At 43.9% G+C, this 17,081-nt stretch overlaps 8 protein-coding genes across 8 annotated transcripts; 5 read left to right on the forward strand and 3 right to left on the reverse strand.

Annotated features, from left to right (window-relative positions):
- Nucleotides 1-152: 152 nt before the first annotated feature.
- On the forward strand, nucleotides 153-2,392 carry O0I10_009912 (uncharacterized protein; the record flags this gene model as incomplete). The annotated part of the gene is made up of 13 exons (XM_058489898.1): nucleotides 153-187; nucleotides 240-317; nucleotides 383-539; nucleotides 598-678; nucleotides 740-804; nucleotides 873-978; nucleotides 1,036-1,194; nucleotides 1,258-1,425; nucleotides 1,484-1,703; nucleotides 1,766-1,871; nucleotides 1,926-2,058; nucleotides 2,107-2,183; nucleotides 2,254-2,392. 13 exons carry the CDS (start codon nucleotides 153-155, stop codon nucleotides 2,390-2,392), a joined length of 1,524 nt encoding a protein of 507 aa, XP_058339385.1.
- Nucleotides 2,393-2,462: 70 nt separating this feature from the next.
- On the reverse strand, nucleotides 2,463-2,847 carry O0I10_009913 (40S ribosomal protein S28; the record flags this gene model as incomplete). The annotated part of the gene is made up of 2 exons (XM_058489899.1): nucleotides 2,463-2,666; nucleotides 2,845-2,847. The coding sequence occupies 2 exons, from the start codon at nucleotides 2,845-2,847 to the stop codon at nucleotides 2,463-2,465; spliced, it is 207 nt and encodes a 68-aa protein (XP_058339386.1).
- A 318-nt stretch (nucleotides 2,848-3,165) lies between these two features.
- On the reverse strand, nucleotides 3,166-4,130 carry O0I10_009914 (uncharacterized protein; the record flags this gene model as incomplete). The annotated part of the gene is made up of 2 exons (XM_058489900.1): nucleotides 3,166-3,843; nucleotides 3,927-4,130. The coding sequence occupies 2 exons, from the start codon at nucleotides 4,128-4,130 to the stop codon at nucleotides 3,166-3,168; spliced, it is 882 nt and encodes a 293-aa protein (XP_058339387.1).
- A 1,264-nt stretch (nucleotides 4,131-5,394) lies between these two features.
- Nucleotides 5,395-5,664, forward strand: O0I10_009915 (uncharacterized protein; the record flags this gene model as incomplete). Its single annotated transcript, XM_058489901.1, has 2 exons — nucleotides 5,395-5,557; nucleotides 5,618-5,664. 2 exons carry the CDS (start codon nucleotides 5,395-5,397, stop codon nucleotides 5,662-5,664), a joined length of 210 nt encoding a protein of 69 aa, XP_058339388.1.
- Nucleotides 5,665-6,185: 521 nt separating this feature from the next.
- Nucleotides 6,186-6,978, reverse strand: O0I10_009916 (uncharacterized protein; the record flags this gene model as incomplete). The annotated part of the gene is made up of 4 exons (XM_058489902.1): nucleotides 6,186-6,566; nucleotides 6,619-6,724; nucleotides 6,781-6,836; nucleotides 6,901-6,978. 4 exons carry the CDS (start codon nucleotides 6,976-6,978, stop codon nucleotides 6,186-6,188), a joined length of 621 nt encoding a protein of 206 aa, XP_058339389.1.
- Nucleotides 6,979-7,702: 724 nt separating this feature from the next.
- On the forward strand, nucleotides 7,703-8,470 carry O0I10_009917 (uncharacterized protein; the record flags this gene model as incomplete). Its single annotated transcript, XM_058489903.1, has 5 exons — nucleotides 7,703-7,753; nucleotides 7,829-7,887; nucleotides 7,991-8,149; nucleotides 8,206-8,369; nucleotides 8,436-8,470. 5 exons carry the CDS (start codon nucleotides 7,703-7,705, stop codon nucleotides 8,468-8,470), a joined length of 468 nt encoding a protein of 155 aa, XP_058339390.1.
- A 2,533-nt stretch (nucleotides 8,471-11,003) lies between these two features.
- Nucleotides 11,004-11,802, forward strand: O0I10_009918 (uncharacterized protein; the record flags this gene model as incomplete). Its single annotated transcript, XM_058489904.1, has 2 exons — nucleotides 11,004-11,677; nucleotides 11,745-11,802. 2 exons carry the CDS (start codon nucleotides 11,004-11,006, stop codon nucleotides 11,800-11,802), a joined length of 732 nt encoding a protein of 243 aa, XP_058339391.1.
- A 72-nt stretch (nucleotides 11,803-11,874) lies between these two features.
- O0I10_009919 (uncharacterized protein) lies at nucleotides 11,875-16,210 on the forward strand (the record flags this gene model as incomplete). Its single annotated transcript, XM_058489905.1, has 3 exons — nucleotides 11,875-14,977; nucleotides 15,043-15,107; nucleotides 15,173-16,210. 3 exons carry the CDS (start codon nucleotides 11,875-11,877, stop codon nucleotides 16,208-16,210), a joined length of 4,206 nt encoding a protein of 1,401 aa, XP_058339392.1.
- Between the last annotated feature and the right edge of the window lie 871 nt (nucleotides 16,211-17,081).

Consider the following 17,081-nt stretch of genomic DNA (forward strand, 5'->3'; position numbering starts at 1 on the left):
TTTATTGATATGACCTTGTATAATGAACCATTTTACTACAAACAAAGAGAGGGGAAATAAAGCGGTGCACTATTAATACCACACCCGTGACCTGGATCATGTAAAGCGCGCCATTTGTATTCCAAAAGAGGATTCTTTCCTTTCGCATATCCATGGATATCATCGATGACCACTCGTTCTCCTTGGGGCAAGTCTACTCCAATCTCGCATGTACAACAACAATAACAGTATCAATGCAGGTCTTTGGAACCGCCTCTTTCTCCAGCCCTTGAAAATGAACCGACTGGCTTGACTACTACCACCACCAACAAGAATGAGTACTATCAAGTCGCGTTATCGATCCAATAGAACCTCTCCTAATCTCACATTGTATTTCACATAGACTATGCTCGCCATCCAACCTCGCATCGACTGCCAACTACGTCAACATTCTTTTAACAGCACACAACTATCCTGCTCCACTGATCTTTGACAGCAACAACGATCAAGACACCTGCAATATTGTCAACTGTTTATATACACTCCTTAAGGACAAACAAGTACGACACTACCACGAGGAATAGGGGGGATGGTTTCTCATAGATACTATCTACGTAGAGAGATGATCATCATCGTGCAGAGTTGGAGCGTCGAGTATCAGAGCTTGAACAAGGTCAACAAGAGCTGGAATCCAAGTTGGTAAGAGGATGGATGGGGAAAAAAGAAGGCAACGTGATATATTGAAAAGACTTGTATCTAGGAAAAAAGCCGGCAGGATTTGGATCAAAGCAGGCGAGAGTGTATACAATTAAAGGCCAAAGTCGAGTAAGTGGTGGAGGTACTAGGCAAAGTAGACATTTGGAATCATTGACTGTTGCTTGGTTACCAATTAGTTCGGCAAACAAAAAGGTCAAAGCAGAGGCTGATAAACGGCGAGCCATCACGACAGAGTTAACACAAGCCAAACACAACATGCAATATATAAAGGCGCAGTATGCGGTAAGAAAAAGAAGAGGCAGTACGCTCGATGTATGGTCTATTGACTTTATGTCATAGCATGATACCCGCAAACATGAACAAGAACAAGCAAAGACCCGAGAGCGATTATACAAGTTGATGGATGAAAAACAAAAGGCAAATGTGCCCTCCATGGTGATCAATGATCCTTTTCCCGGAAGTGCGAGCTACAGCAAGGACTCTGAAGAAGTATCTGAGGTAGGAGGAGATCGGCGATGGTTGATTAAGGGTAAGAGTAAATGGCTGATGAGGGTAAAATAGGAGCGGGCCATGTACACAGACCTCTTGAGGAAAAGCAGTGATCGTGAAAAGAGCGCATTGAGAGAAGCGGATACCTTCAGGAAGATTGTCGTCGACCTTTATAGCACCGTATCGGATCTGCTTTCTCGGCAAATAAGGAATTACAATGACACATTTCCTTCCACAAAGGTAAATTAGGATGGGTGAGTGACAAAGGATGAATGGATATTGATTGTTGTGTATATAGAATGACAAAGGGGAACGTGATTATCCACTATTGCAGTTGCCATTGGAGATTGCAGGATCCACAGCTATTGATCGTGTCCATGATCTGCTGGCCAGACTCAAGGAAGAATGGAATCGACAAATTGACATGCGCAAAGTATACAGCGAAGAAGATATGGCAGAGAAGGATGAAATGATATCACGATTGGAAGAAAGCAATGATGAACTGGTGGAAACGTTAAGTATGGATCATACATGGATGTTTGGGTCATAAGCGTGTAACTCATTGTTATCCACACAATAGAAACGTGCCTGGAAGCATGCGATCGAAAAGTGCAAATGTACATGCGATTTACTGACGGAGCCTTCTTTGACAACACCCCTCCCAATGCCAATGTCGAGCTTTCTGAGTATGTCTTGCTATTGACTTTGCGGGTAGTTTTTTTCTCACAATGATGATGTAGTTCAGAGTCTTCTGTGTATGAGGATGCAACTTCTGAAAACAAGCTACGCCAACTCTTATCAAGAGCCAAAGCAGAACAACGTAAAGTAACCGAAGCTGCCATCAAATTGGGTGATGACCGAAAAAAGCTAGAGGTATGTGTATCATGGTAATGCATAGACACGGTACTCATTTACTGATAGGCGGAACGTTGGGCATTTGATGAGATGAAACGCACATCGCTTATGCAAGATTTATTATCAGGGGATGACCAAGATTTGTAAGTATCAGGGTAGAGGATCACGTGAGGAAGTGCATGAACATTCTATTCATCTCCATCATGTTATTAGACCAAGGAATCGTCGACATAGTCAAATCTCAAATAACAACAACAATCCAAGGAAACGACATCGAATAGCCAATAATGATCCACTATCACCACTACATCCAAACCTCCCCACAACATCACCATCATCATATCGAGTATAAACTTGCATTTGGATAGTAATAAAAAAAGTCGATTGGTTTATAACTGCTGGCTCGAGTTTTTATTTTCGGCTTAACGGAGACGACGGGCTTCACGTTCAGATTCCAAGAGGCACAAAATGTCATTCTCACGAACGGGACCCTTGACGTTACGAATGATGCTGCGGTGGGTGTCGTCCATGAATTCGACGCGGACCTGGGTCACACCACCACGGGAGCCGGTACGGCCAAGAACCTTGATAACACGGGCGAGCTTAACAGGCTGCTTTTGAGCGTCCTATCAATGTCAAAAAAAGAGAGACACAATGGAGTTAGTGATTGCTGTACTATGATGTTGGATATTCATCCATCCCGTTTTCGGTTTCATCCATCCTTATTTTTGTTATCCATCCATCGCCATCATCCATCATTCGCATGATTGCAGCTCTTTGCTACATCCACAAAAGTATACGTACCATGATGACTGTAGCACGTAGATAAGAGAAGGAGCCTCGATTAGGGAGCTTGAAGCAACGGTCAATGCTCCCACTTCCCAGTTGAGTCTGAATTGATTGGATCAGCCTTTCTGACAACTTGTCCAACAACCGCCACTGCTGCCCTTACAATTAGAAATTTCATTCACCCACTCTCTATGAGAAGACATGAATAAAGATTGTAATGGAGAAATTCATACATGATATGCAATGACGACATTTATAATGGCCTGCTAGTTGAAGGTATATGCATCTTCTATTATACATGAGTAAAAGCACAACTACTAGTAATACATGTATCTACTATTTCTTTTCTATCTCGATAATGTTGCCAATCTCAGCCTGCCGTTCCCACCATCGTACAGCACTCATGACTCTTGTTTTCCATAAGGCATTTCCTGCAACGATATCCTTTCCACCCCAAACACATTGCTTGATAGTCTTGATAGCATCCTTTTGACCAATGTCATATTCAGACTTGTATTTGGGCATCAACGTTTTCTTCATGAGCGTCAAGCGCACCATTTCCTCGATTGTGAGCTTCTCTTCCATCAATCCAAAGAGGGTCCATACACGGCCTTTTTTCAAAAGCCATGGCTTCATCACGTAACGGTAAGGACGACCGACGTATTGCAACCGGGTGGTCAAATTGTGATGACTTAGACGCAATCCAACACGGCATGATTGATGTACAGGTTGGCTGTAAGGAGTCGCCTTTTTCTTGAGGTATAAACGATTCTCTTGTGTCCAACAATCCCAATGCTCATCAGCCAAATCAGCTGTCTTCAATCCACCAAGGCCCAAGAGGATTTCATCCACAAGTAAACTAGGTCCTTCAATCACTCGTCCAGTTTCCTTGTCCTCCACAGCACGAATAAGCAGGCCACCAGTGCTATTGTTGATTGCTTTTCCAACGGTGATATCAACCCCTTTTCTTGATCCATTGCGAAGCGTACTTGACATGCCCGCCCGATGAAAGAACTATAACCCCATCAAGGAGATCACATGACCCACGATTAGCCTACCAGCAAGCAGGAGGATGCATATCAATGTGTACAGCTTACCCAATAGCCGCTACGTTTTTGAAATGGGTGTGCATGGACAAAGGGATCAGGATGGCCAGGTGCATTCAAATAAGCTTCCACTTCGAGCATGTCGTAATGCTTGTCTCCAATGACCAAATCGTACTCGAGGAGCATGCGTCTTCCAATGCTATGCAGTTGTTTCTCATATCCGGTGTTGGTATCAAGTACAAATAGATCGTCCATAAGATAAAATGATAGAGAGATGAAAGAACAATGAGTGACACAAGCAGCTGCTGCGGGAATCTTGGGTCCGGAAGAAGCCGACGATCTCAGGTCAATGTCAGGATTGGCGCATACAGCAGTAACAAGTTCGGAGACCCATTTGTGACACCATGCAATGTACCACTACTACTACGTACCAATAAAAGTCATCGTCATATTATTCCTTTGGGCCAGATACGTAGGGTAGACAATATTGTACTCAACTCCATTTGTTGATAAGCCCATTTTCATGTACCATAGCGTCACCATAAAGGATGTTGCCACGGCTTCTCGTATATGTTTCGGAGAGCAGACATTATATGCACAACAATGGAAGAAAAGAGCAAATAGTAGCCTTATTCCGCTTTATTGCACAGCTATTCATATTTCATCATACAAGGAGGGTGATCCACATTTGCCAAGATTGCCGTAAGTAATCCGTACTTAGAAATGGACATTGATAAAGCCCTTCTTTATATATATGTACTACGTGCTTTTAAAAGAATCCCTGCCATAATAACCCCTCCATTACCCAGTATCATACACATTAGGCTTCACCTTTTGTAAAACCAAAGCACCCACCATCAACGAGGAAGTGATGTCGGTCTAAGATCCTCATATGTATATATGCAAACACCACATATTCAACATGTATCGCTATAAATTGAATACAGGTACCAGACGGCAAGTAGAAACAGAAAAGATGAACATGTTATCTTTCGCCACAAATGCAGCACATGACATGCTTGGAACGGCAGGAGGTCGATCAAAGAAGCACATTATGAGAGCCATACACCGAAAGCATCCAAACGTTAACTACGCCAATTAAGAAGGAAGGCATCATCGCTACAAACATAATACATGATGCGCTTGTGATGAATATGGGTGTATTGTCATTTTCATTTAAAACATTTGATTCAACTTTGTTGGAAGTGAGCCGGTATCCACCACGCTGCGTCGATCCACAGTGAAAATGACAACTGCGACCGTATCTACACATAGTCCGCCAAGGTCAAAGAAGGGGTTCTTGCATATTTGGCGTCGCAAGTCTACGCCACTCCTTGGCTAACCAATATCGTTTATGTGTACTGCATTCCATCATGGGTCTTTATGCTCGGCGTTTAGCATCATTATGTAGATAAACCCCCCCTAAGTAAAAGATAGGAGAACAGAAAATATAAATAGAGGAGCAGGATTTTCTTGGTAATTCCTACCTACACGACAATCCCACCTCATCATACTTTCAATGAAGTTCTCTGCTGTGCTAGCGCTTGCCATTTCTGCTATCCTTGCCACTGCCAATGGTGTTCCTCCTCCTGAAAAGTCACTTGCCCCAGGACAGCAATGTAGCGATTTCCACAACAAACAGGATGAGTGCGACGCATACGATGAATGCTTTTATGACGATGGTGAGTAAGCTGTACAAGAATACATGTTGATATCTTCATTTAACACCTGCTATCTTGAAGGTGACGGAGCATGTGTGTATATCCAAAGCGCATCCGATCATTGGTAATGCAGCGGAGGCTTTTATGGTGGATCATGATAGTAAAATAAATCGTATAACGTGTTTCATCCCATCCTATATAAACACCATCCCTGTATTGGAGGGACATGACCGAACCATTGGTCTAGGTGGGCGTGTGAAGACATAGTATTGGATTGAAAGGAATAGGGTGTGTGACCAATCCCCCTTAGAGCTGCTACGTAGAATGAAATTGGAATCGCTCTCGGTGGTTCTTTAATGGCGAGAACGCTTTGTGTCGTTTAATCAACCAACGTGTGTTACTAATTGATAACAAAGCACTGAAATGTTGTGATGATGCACGGTATACTTTGAATGGTATGCACATTGCGTGAACGAGCAGGATCCTATTACTGCTATCATTTATTAAGCCGTTAATCAAAGAGTGTGATGTCGTGTGGCATATGCGAGTGACAAGAAATGGATGAAGAACAGCAGTAGTAGCACAACAAGCAATGAGAACAAAAGCAAAAGAGACATCTTTCTTCAAAAGGGTATGCGATTTTATTCGTCTAAAAGAGGATGTCGTCTTTGCCTTGGGATTGACTGGCTTTGATAGTTTCTACATCGACACCATGTACAATGACATTGCGTAACCTATCCAACCGTTCTCGCTGTAACTGGAGCATTTCTTCCATATCCTCTTCTTCTTCCATCACCACGTCGTTTGTTTGATGATCATTGTCACGCTGGATATCTTCCATCGCGTCGTTGTCAGTAAGATCCACGTTCGAAAGGGTCAAATCAGTGCCCATATCTTCATCGGGTGCTGTGGATACGGTGGCATGATTCGCTCCTGATTGTGATGCATTTTGGTCCTGTTGCTCGGGTTTTTGTCGTTCAGCCAATTTTTGTTGTTGCCAATCCAGCTGTAATACGCGTTTGGATTGTTCCTAGTAGAAGATCACGTTAATTGGAGGCGGGAGAAAGAGAGAACAAGCATACCAGGATATAATAGATTTGGTCACACACGGTCTCAAACTGATCGCATTTCTCTTGAAGCTTGTCACTAAGGTGCGTAGGGATATTCAAAGACCCCCTCTCAAGTTTGCTGTTCCCAAGTTACTTCAAACTGAATGCCAAGCTACGAATGTGTACATGACTCACCTGTTCTCCATGGCAGAAAAGTGATCAAGGATACGTGCTGCTTGTTCCAAAACGTCCTGTTTGCAAATCGTGTGAGCCAACAATGACCGATCAAGACACGCCAACATTGCCATTACGTACACCACCGAGGGACTTGTGTAGAGTGACGAGCTCATTCTGAAGAGGACGCTGTACTTGTTTCTGTTGTCCTAGTCGCATAGTTGTTGTATGTGTGTCGTATGTATCGGGAAGAGGTGTAGTGCGGTTACTCCGAGCCTGACAATGCTCCTTTTACGCCCCCATCATATCATCACAATGACATCCCCCAAAACACAATCAATACTTTTACCTGCTTGGTAATAAAAATGGCTATTTGCAACATGTCGCTTGAATCATGTAATTGCTGCTTACAGTGTAATGAATCATGTGATTACTGCCATAGCAACGTTGCTGTGCAACCACAAATCTCATCACGTAAAGCCTTGTTGAACATATGCATTGGCATGGTCGGCTTGAATTGTGCGAATCCATGAGCCATATGATATAGCACATAGCAACAAACTCTTAGCTGATGAATTGAACGTGCCTTCCAATCGAACCTTTCATCATAATACACCCTCATGTTATATATAAACGATCCCCTTTTCTTTGCACATTGTCCACAACGAAAGAAATGAGATGCTTAAATGATAAATGTATTTCCATTGAGATGAAGTTGACTACATAGAGCAAACCTGCAATCCAGTACAAGCGGGATGGTGGTGAGCAAGCGTGGAGACGACATCTTTTGATTGGCTGTGGTATTCAATGGCAGAAAGCGTAGCCTGGCCAAGTTTCTCGTGACGTCTAACAATAACTAGAGCTTTCCTATACAAAAGGTAAATGACGCACAGCTGAACATCTCCAACAAGCCATTGCTTACAGAAGCGCTATACACTAGATCATGTCGTGGAATTCCAAGACCTGGGCGTGGGTGAAGAAGTACTTCTCTGTTGTAAGTGGACTCATGAGCCATGCGACGTTGTTTTTCTCTCCTTTTCGTTCTTGTCAATGACCAACCCCATTGTAGAACCCTCTTTCGACCGATGGTATGCCCGTTGTTGGCAAGTACCGTACTCCTGCTGTTGGGTAAGTGCCGAATGAAATAAGAACGAACGACCCTGAATCGATGTACTTATTGTGTGTGTGCGTGTGCGTGTGTTTATCTCTATGTGCATTTCAATCCTATCAGATCGCGTCCCGAGAAATACGTGTATCCCAAGTCTGAGGCATCCAACTTGAGCAACAACTACTACTTCCAACGTGATGTTCGCAGAAACTATCCTCGTCTTGCTGTCTACTCCCAGGACAAGGTTGCTGGTTTGCTCGAAGGTGCTTCCACCAAGGCCAGGTAAATCATTGACTTGTGTAACATAACCAAGGAAGGTGGCTAACATTGTTATTTAGCAATGCTGCCGAGGGTCAAGCCATTCAAGCTGTTGAAGCAAAGCCTCTCACTGAAGTCCTTGCCAACCGCCAATTGTACAACAAGCAACGTCTTGCTCCCACTCCCAACTGGGGCCGTAAGGTTGTGTGGAAGGAATCCGAAGACTTTATCCATCCTGGCGATCGTAAGTAATGCAATGCTTGATATACATGGATGGGTTTACTAATATGTACATGTCATTTTAATATAGCCAACTTCCCCATGCGTTGCTACACCACCGTTTAGATCTTGAAATAAAACAAAAACACAAAGGGAATTCATCTTTTCGGCCTTTTTTGCTATTTGTACCTTGTCTCTTGCTGCACAATGTTGCCATTGTTTTGGATTGCTGATATCAATAGGCTTGGGTCATTGCTGCTTACGACACTCGAATATGCATATCACTCTAGAGCATAAATGATAGCCTGAGAATAGCAAGTCTCCTTTGTAATGAGCACAATAAAGGGTTTGTAGTAGAGGATTGGATAGGATACCATGTTGGCTATTGGATGATGAACATTATGGGCTTTTGGCTATCGTATTTGATATGACGACAAGATATGCATCTTGAAGAATAACAATGGTTGTGTCGTCTGGGTCCTAAAAATCAAGGTCATTGTATCCGATGATGGTGCTGCGTCATTTACACTTTGGGCGTTTGATCTTTATTTGAAGGCATGAATGATGCCGATTGGTCTTTCTTCCGAAAGAGAGGCATGTTGCGATTGAACCAATCATCTCATCAATGATAGCCAGTGCACCATCACCTTTTCCTTTTCTATCCTCCGTCAATGATCCGTCATGGTGGAATACGTATGCTGCCCCGTAATAATAACAATGAACGTTACGATGCAATCCCCTTGTCGTCTTCCTGAAATCCAAAAAGTAGTATGGATTGCGCATCACTCTCATCTTTGTTAGCAGGATGATGGGTTCATCGTGTATAAAAGCATGCCCATTTGTTAATGTAATCAATTTCATCAATGCATTATCTTATCCTCGGACGAACGTATGAGATCCGCGATTTGATGCGGTAAATGGATGCCAAGTATCCTCATCAGGGTGGTCTAGATGATATGCAAAACCCCAACTATCGATGGGCGGATCGAGAAATTGAGATGAAAGTAGTACAGGCACAAATGGATTGTGGAGCGTAACGTTGTCGCTATGCTCTATCTTTTTTTCCTCTTGGTGCTATACTGTGGCACAAACCAGCTCCGTAGCAGAATTTAATAACGAGTAAAGTTTACACTGTACAAGCACGTGCAGCACATAATATATCGATCATAGCTCACAGCTTGATGGTTGTCCTTTTTGTGGTGTATGAAATAGAGATGGCCCCATTGTGCTGCATGCAACTAATGTCGTGCGTATGTTATGCAAACTGCATGTTGTATGTCGGGATCTATGTACCAATGTCAGACAAAGGAGGGAGCGAGAAAAGGGGAAAGGCATCCGGTTCGGGAGGTCCGGGTGGCCTGTGTTGAGCAAGATCATCAATAACATCAGTGGCACCGTAATATGTGTGTTCTCGTGAGCCAAGGCAACACGTAGCACCTGCTAGAATTATTATTTCACATGACACAGCTTATCAATGCCATACGCCTAATTCAATCATAAAACCCATGTTTACATATACAACAATCTCTCAAATGCTATAATGTTTATACCGTGACAATGGGGCTATGCATGCTATAGATGCCTACAACAGCGAGTGAGTGGTTCGCAATTGAGACGGAGCGTAAAGCAAAATGCAATCGGTTTCACCATAGCAGACGCGCGTCTTTGTGCCCCTTGGGCTGCACCCCGTTTTTGGGCGGGCGGAGTAGAACAACAGCGATCCCTGTTTAATGAAATGAAAAGTCTATTTGCCACACTTTTACATCAGAAAGCATTTAATAAAGGCACGAAACCCATTGAACTTTTCTTCTCCATGAAAAGTTTTCATTGCTTAAATGTCAATGTGTGAGAACCTGTCAAGTTTGATGACACGTACTCTTACAAAAACAGGAATCAGGGACCGTTATGAGGATGATCAAGGCTAACCATAAACGCAGAATACGCAGACACGGAAATTCATACATAAGTCATTGTGTAACAATTTAAAGTGACACGGCTCAAATTCGACAAAGGAAGCCTTTTGATCAGCAAACAAAAGGGAGAAAAAATAGAATCGCGGTTTTGTTGTCAACTTTAATGGTATGCTGGTATTGAATGTATGTACATGGCATCAAACTTTAGCATTCAGCTTTTTTCTATATAGCCAAGCAGTAGTTGTGATGTATACATTTTGACAAGCAAATTTCACATGTTTCCACGCTGATGGATTTGGCAACAAAGTTGACAGATAAAACCTTATAGTTATGGGAAAAGCTGTCATCAATCATCAATAAAAGGTTCAAAAGAAGAGAGTCGGTGGGTAATTCACATGGAGGGACAAGGACTAGCGATTATTGGCAAGACCATCGTGCTTGGGCAATTGGATTTCTTATTCAGACATTGCTCCCCGATCCTAAGGTGATGGTTACGCTTGCGTAGAAAAGGAAAAGAAAAGAGTACATATAAAGAATAGCTCCCCACGTCCCTCGCGATGGACGCCTATTTTCGCCCTCTTCTCAGCAAGAAATCCAAAAACCGCTTTCCCCACACGTTCAATTAAAGGCACCTTTCTCTCCCCTCTTTGTTACGTTCCTTTCCCGCTTTTTCGCTTGTTGTATAAGCATCTTTACGTTCTTTCATATTACAATCGAGCCACACCTTTCCTTCCTTTCCGCACAACATGGCCGATCATGAAGCAACGCGGGGGCTTGCTGTAACTGGCGATATTCCACAACAGCAGCAGCAGCAGCATCATGCTTATTCGGATGAGCCGATCAACAATGAATCGGGTATCCAGAGCAGCGTGCTCGAGGAGTATTCCGAAAAACCACCTCCACCACCACCTGCACGATTTTACAAGAAGAAAAAGTATTGGATCATTTGCTCGATCTTGACGGCCATCATTGTGGTGGTTGTCGTCTTGCTTATTGTCTTTGTCTTTTTCCCAATGATCGCACAATCGCTCATGAACCAATCCGGTATCGACGTTGGTGGTGCTCAGATCACGTTTAATCCACCCTCGGACAGCAACATGCAACGTCGTGACGAGCAACAGCAACTCAACATGAACACATCCTTCTACATGTCCATGAAAAGTCAGCTTAGCAACACGGGTCCTTTCCCTGCTACTCTCAAGTTCCATAACCCAATTGATGTCTTGTACAATGATACATTGCTTGGCACTATCACCTTGCCTGATGGAAGCATCTCCGGTGGCAAGGGTGAACTTGATGCTGACACTCCTTTCATGATCACAAACACCACCTACTTTGCTGCATTCTCCAAGGAAATGTTGGCCAACGATGAATTCAAATGGCGACTCAAAGGCAAATTGGATATTACTGCATTGTCAAGGTAAGCAGCATCATGTCTCTTTTTTATTCATTGCTATTGCCAAATGCTAACCTATCATCTTTTATAGAACTGCTACTGTTGATTTGGATAAGGAGATCTCCATCCCTGGCAAGTTTTTATTTTAAACGCGTGTGATGAGCGTACGTGCCATATCAAAGAATACCATGCTAACATCTATGTGTATCTTTTAATTAGGTATGGGTGGTTTCCCCAATGTTACTATCAAGTCTTTTGAAATGCCTGGTGATGATCCCAATGGCGGTATCAAGGTCGAACTTGGCACTGTGCTTGTGAGTCCTTCGCCTGTTGGTGTGCAACTTGGTACCATCCAAATGCAAATTGGATACGATGGCGTCAATCTTGGTTTGGTGTCTGCCGATGATATCACTTTGTCTCAAGGTGATAATGAGATCAAGCTCAAGGGTACTCTTGTTCCCCAGACCGATGAAAACGCACTTACCAAGGTGGGCACTTTGTTCTCCAACTATGTGGGAGGCAAAATGTCGCAAACCCAAGCAACTGGTGTATCTGCCGCTCCTGATGGCACCAATTCCATTGGCTGGTTATCTGAAGGTTTCCAATCGGTGCGTCTTAATGTGGGTCTTGGTGCTGGCAAGCCTTTGGATATTATCAAGTCCGTCGAATTGGGCTACTTGGATCTCGTCTTTGACAAGGACAAACCATACTCGCCTCTTTTGACAGCTCCCAATGTCGTCGCCGGTTTCCAGATTCCTTTTGGTTTCTCCCTCAACATCACCGAGGTGAAGCAAGACTTGCAAATGGCCAACAATGACACCGGCAGTTTCGCCACCATTTCGGCTCCATTTGTTCCTTCTGACAGCAATCAAGAGACCGGTCAACTCAAGTTCCCCATGAACAACGATTCCATCGTGGCTATCGAGGGCAAGGAGAATGACTTTAATGGCTACACCTATGCATTGACTGCCCAAGAAGCTTACTCTTTCCAAGTGCTTGGTGAAGCTACCACAAAGACGCAGACTCCTATTGGCAACATTACTCTTGGTGGCATCAACCTCAATGTATCGACCACGTTGCATGGTATGCAATTCCTCAACAGCACGCCCACGCTTATCAACAGCTTGGATGTCACGGGTGGTGAGAAGGATCACATGAATCTTGCCATCAATGTCACTATGGGCAACCCATCCGATTTCAGCATCTTCACGGGCGATGTCAGCTTTGATATGAAATCCGACAACACCAAGTTGGGCACTGTGTATCTCAACCAACTCAAGCTCAATCGTGGTGATAACACAGTCATTGCAACCGCTGCTTTTGATCCCAAGAGCTCAAGTGTTGGTCAAAACTTGTTGAGCAGCTTCGTCATGGGCAAGGACAATGGTGTCAATATCGCTGGCAATGATCAATCCACTCCTATTGCTTCGCTTGCTGGTGCTCTTGGTGCTATCTCGATTGATTCCACATTGCCTGGTCTCAAGGCTCCTCTTATCCAAAGCTCCAAGTTGACGGTGTTGAATGACACTCTCAAGACCGGCATTGTGAACGTTCAAGTTGCTATTGCCAATCCTTTCTCAGCCAATCTCAGCATCACTTCTGTCAAGTCCGCTGTCACTTATTCGGGTATGCCTGTTGGCAACATCAACCAAGATATCAGCAACCAGCCTTTCAACGTCCCTGGCCATGCTACCGCTGAATCGCAAGCTCTCAACATGAACATGAATTTGGAGCCTTCTGCTGTTGCATTGTTGTTGCGTGATTTGGCTACCAAGATGCACCTTGACACTCGTCCTTTGGATGCTTTGTTGACCATGGGTGGTTTCCATATCAAGGGCCAGGAACAAATTTCCGCTGATCCTAAGCTCTTTGATGGCTTCAACATCTCCAAGTATGTCATGGATGCTATGAAGGCGCTTGCTGTTGATTTGCAACTTGAGTCCGGTCTCACCATTGGCGAGTATGTCAACACCTTGCAATTTGCACAAAACAATGTCACCACCATCACTGATGAAACTGTCACGGGTCTTATTCCTGTTGTTGGTCAGCCTATTGTGCAACAAATTGTGGATGGTGCCAAGCTTGGCTTCAAGACGATCACTCTTTCGGAGCCCACTGATAGCAGCTTCAAGGTCCAAATGGTTGGCAGCATCACCAACACCGGTCCCATGGCAGCAAGCATCAGCTTCCCTCAACCTTTGACTGTTTCATGGAAGGGCAAGGAGCTTGGCAAGGTTACCATGGAAACCATCAACACTCAACCCAACGTGGGTGCCGAATTCAATGTCAGTGGTGATTTCTCTATTGCCGACAGCAACTACATGGGCGAATTTGCTGCTTTCATGATCAACAATGACGACTTTGAGTGGAACATTGTTAGCAACCAAGGTGTCGCTGTCGATGCTATTGGATACAACTTCACCAACATCAACATGACCAAGAATGTGTTGCTCGGTGGTGCCAAGGCCTTCAAGGATTGTGTCTCTATCACCAAGTTTGATTTGCCTGCCAACGACCCTGCTGGTGGTATTCAACTCATCACTCAAACGGTTATCAAGAACCCTAGTCAAGTTGGCTTCAACCTTGCTGGTGCTGGTTTCGAATCGTACTTTGGCGATGTTTTGCTTGGCCCACTTGCCTCGAATGGCGCTGCTGTGTTCCCTCCTCTTGGTACAAGTGAGATGCAAATGAAGGGTCGCTTGATCAAGCAAGATAGCCAAGAAGGTTTGGATGCTATCACCGAGGTCTTCTCCAATTACTTGGCTGGCAAGAACTCCACGCTTGAAGTCAAGGGTGTTTCTGGTTCTGGACCCAATGGTCAAGTTGGATGGCTTACCACAGGCTTCAAGAGCATTGATATCAAGAATGTGATCCTTCCTGGTCCTGATCAGGTGCCTGAGCTCATTCCTTCCATCACTTTGCATGAAATGGAACTCGACTTCACTGTTGCTGATTATGCTCCTCTTATGAGCTCCAACTTGGTCAATGCCCAACTCAAGAATCCATTTGGTTTCCCTCTTGCTGTTTCGTCTCTCAACATGGAATTGGATGCCTCCTATCAACACAAGACCGCTGCTCACATGGTTGTTCCCGATGTCGACGCCACCACCGATGCCTCTGGTCTTATCACTACCGCTTTCAAGGATGTGCCTTTTGATGTCTATGATGATGGCCAAACCACCTTCAACAGCTTCACCAAGGCTCTTACTGAAAGCAGCAATGTCACCTTTGGCATGAAGGGCGCAGCCAACTCTGTTGCTGATACCGCTGTTGGATCTCTCAAGTTGAGCAACATTAGCTACGACATTGATAGCTCAATTGCTGGTATGTATGATTGTTTTATGCTTGTATTCTTTTTCCTCACACATTCCTTTCTTTTTCTCTTTTAGGTTTCAACAACTTTGATGGCAAGACTACTATTTTGAAGCAAGTTGTCACTGGTGGTACTCCTGATGTAAGTTGAATGAGCACACGTGACTTTATTCATGCACACTTTACTCATTCTATTGCTTTATATAGTGGATCGAGGTTACATTGACTGTCGCATTCAACAACCCCTCCAACATTACTATTACTATTGGTGACCTTACCTTTGATTCCATCTGGAAGGAGAAGGACGCTAGCATTGGTCAAGTCTTTATGAAGGATATCGTGATCAAGCCTGGCAACAACACCTTTGATTGTATGATGCACATGATGAACAAGGACCACAAGGACTATGTTGATGACATTGTCAGTATCTACATGACCAATGCTCAAGCACCCTTGACCATTTCTGGTACTCCCGAATCCACTGCCATCAAATCGATTCAGGATGCTCTTTCGACTGTTCGCCTTGATACGATCATGGCTGGTATTGATAGCCATTTGGTTGAGCGCACCGATGTCACTGCCAAGGTTGCCGTTATCTTTACCCACAAGGCCGAGACCACTGTTACCTTGAACAACCCGCTTGGTACACCCTACACCGTCAAGAAGGTTGAGGCTGAGATTGTTAACCCCAATGATGGCAAGCCATACAAGATGGGTACTATTGACTATGAGCTTCCCGATCCTGTTACTGTGCCTGCTGGTGGTCAAGTCAAGACCGATTCATGGCCTGTGGATATCGATGCTAATGCCCTTGAATTGCTTGGTCTTTTGGGTAATGGCGAAATCACCATTGATATCACTCAAAACGTCACTGTGCAAGTGGGTGAAACCGATGGCGGTTATCCTTCGTACTTTTACTATTACCAAAATGACGTTCCTTGTGGTCTTGATATCAAGTTGCTTGGCATGTCTTTGCCCACTGACGAGGATGGCAAGAAGAAGGATGACAACTCCACTGAGAGTGCCGTGTCCTCAGCTGCAAGTGCTGCCACTTCAGCCGGTGGTGCTGTTGCTTCGGGCGTTTCCGATACAGTTGATTCCTTGACCGGTGGTGGTGATGACAAGAAGGATGATGGTTCTTCAAAGGACTCTTCGAGCGATGCTTCAAAGGATGATGATTCCTCAAAGGACGCTTCCAAGGATGACTCTTCGTCAAGCAGCCCCTCCGAATCGGCTTCTAGTTAGACCACTACATGCATTCCCTCATCCGAAAATTTATGAACATCTTCTTTGTACTCTTCCTATTTATCCTTTCGTTTCTTACTCTTCCCTATTCCACAATCCCCCCCCTGTTTCCTAAAAAACCCGCATCTTAATAAATACATATACACACTATAGATAAATCAAATTAAACAAGAAATAGCTTACATATGGAGTGCTGGATACTTTTGTGTGATTGATACTTTTTGGAAACAACAACCCAAGTCATTTACGAAAGATCTCTGCAAAGATGCATAAGCACTACCTTATTACGTGAAGAGCGTGTTGTTTGTGCATTGGTATCAAGGAGCATTAGATACAGGCTGGGAACCGAATCCAAAGATATGGTAATGATACCCAAATTACATTGCCTGACCAAAGGTCTTTTCAATCACACAGCTAGCACACACAAAAGCGTATATAAAAACCATATTCAAGCAACCTCTTATTCCTGATCCCATCGCGTCCTTGATTAAAGCTAGTAGTAGTAATATAGGTGTGCTGCTTTTATTGTGTCGAGCTTATGAATACAATAAAGGGACATGATGGTTGAAGTATCAAGCTGAAAGTGTAGGCTTTGGGGAGATACAGCTGTATGTATGGAAAGGGAGGATTACAAGCAAACAAGCAACAACCGAGACCAGCACACTACAACAACACCACTTGCTCATGACTCTAATCGGTGTTAGCTTCGCCTTACTTGTTCCTTAGATCACAGAGATCAGTCAGGGGCCACTTTTGGAACCAAGATCACAGCAACGATCAGTCAACTGTTACTTTGGCAACGCGTTTTAGAACATGTGAAGAGACAAGAGTGTGTATGTGTATTTAAAAGAGACAAGTTTATTTATGATGA

This window comes from Lichtheimia ornata (genome assembly GCF_029851405.1).
Source record: "Lichtheimia ornata isolate CBS 291.66 chromosome Unknown scaffold00061, whole genome shotgun sequence".
Lineage (NCBI taxonomy): Eukaryota > Fungi > Mucoromycota > Mucoromycetes > Mucorales > Lichtheimiaceae > Lichtheimia > Lichtheimia ornata.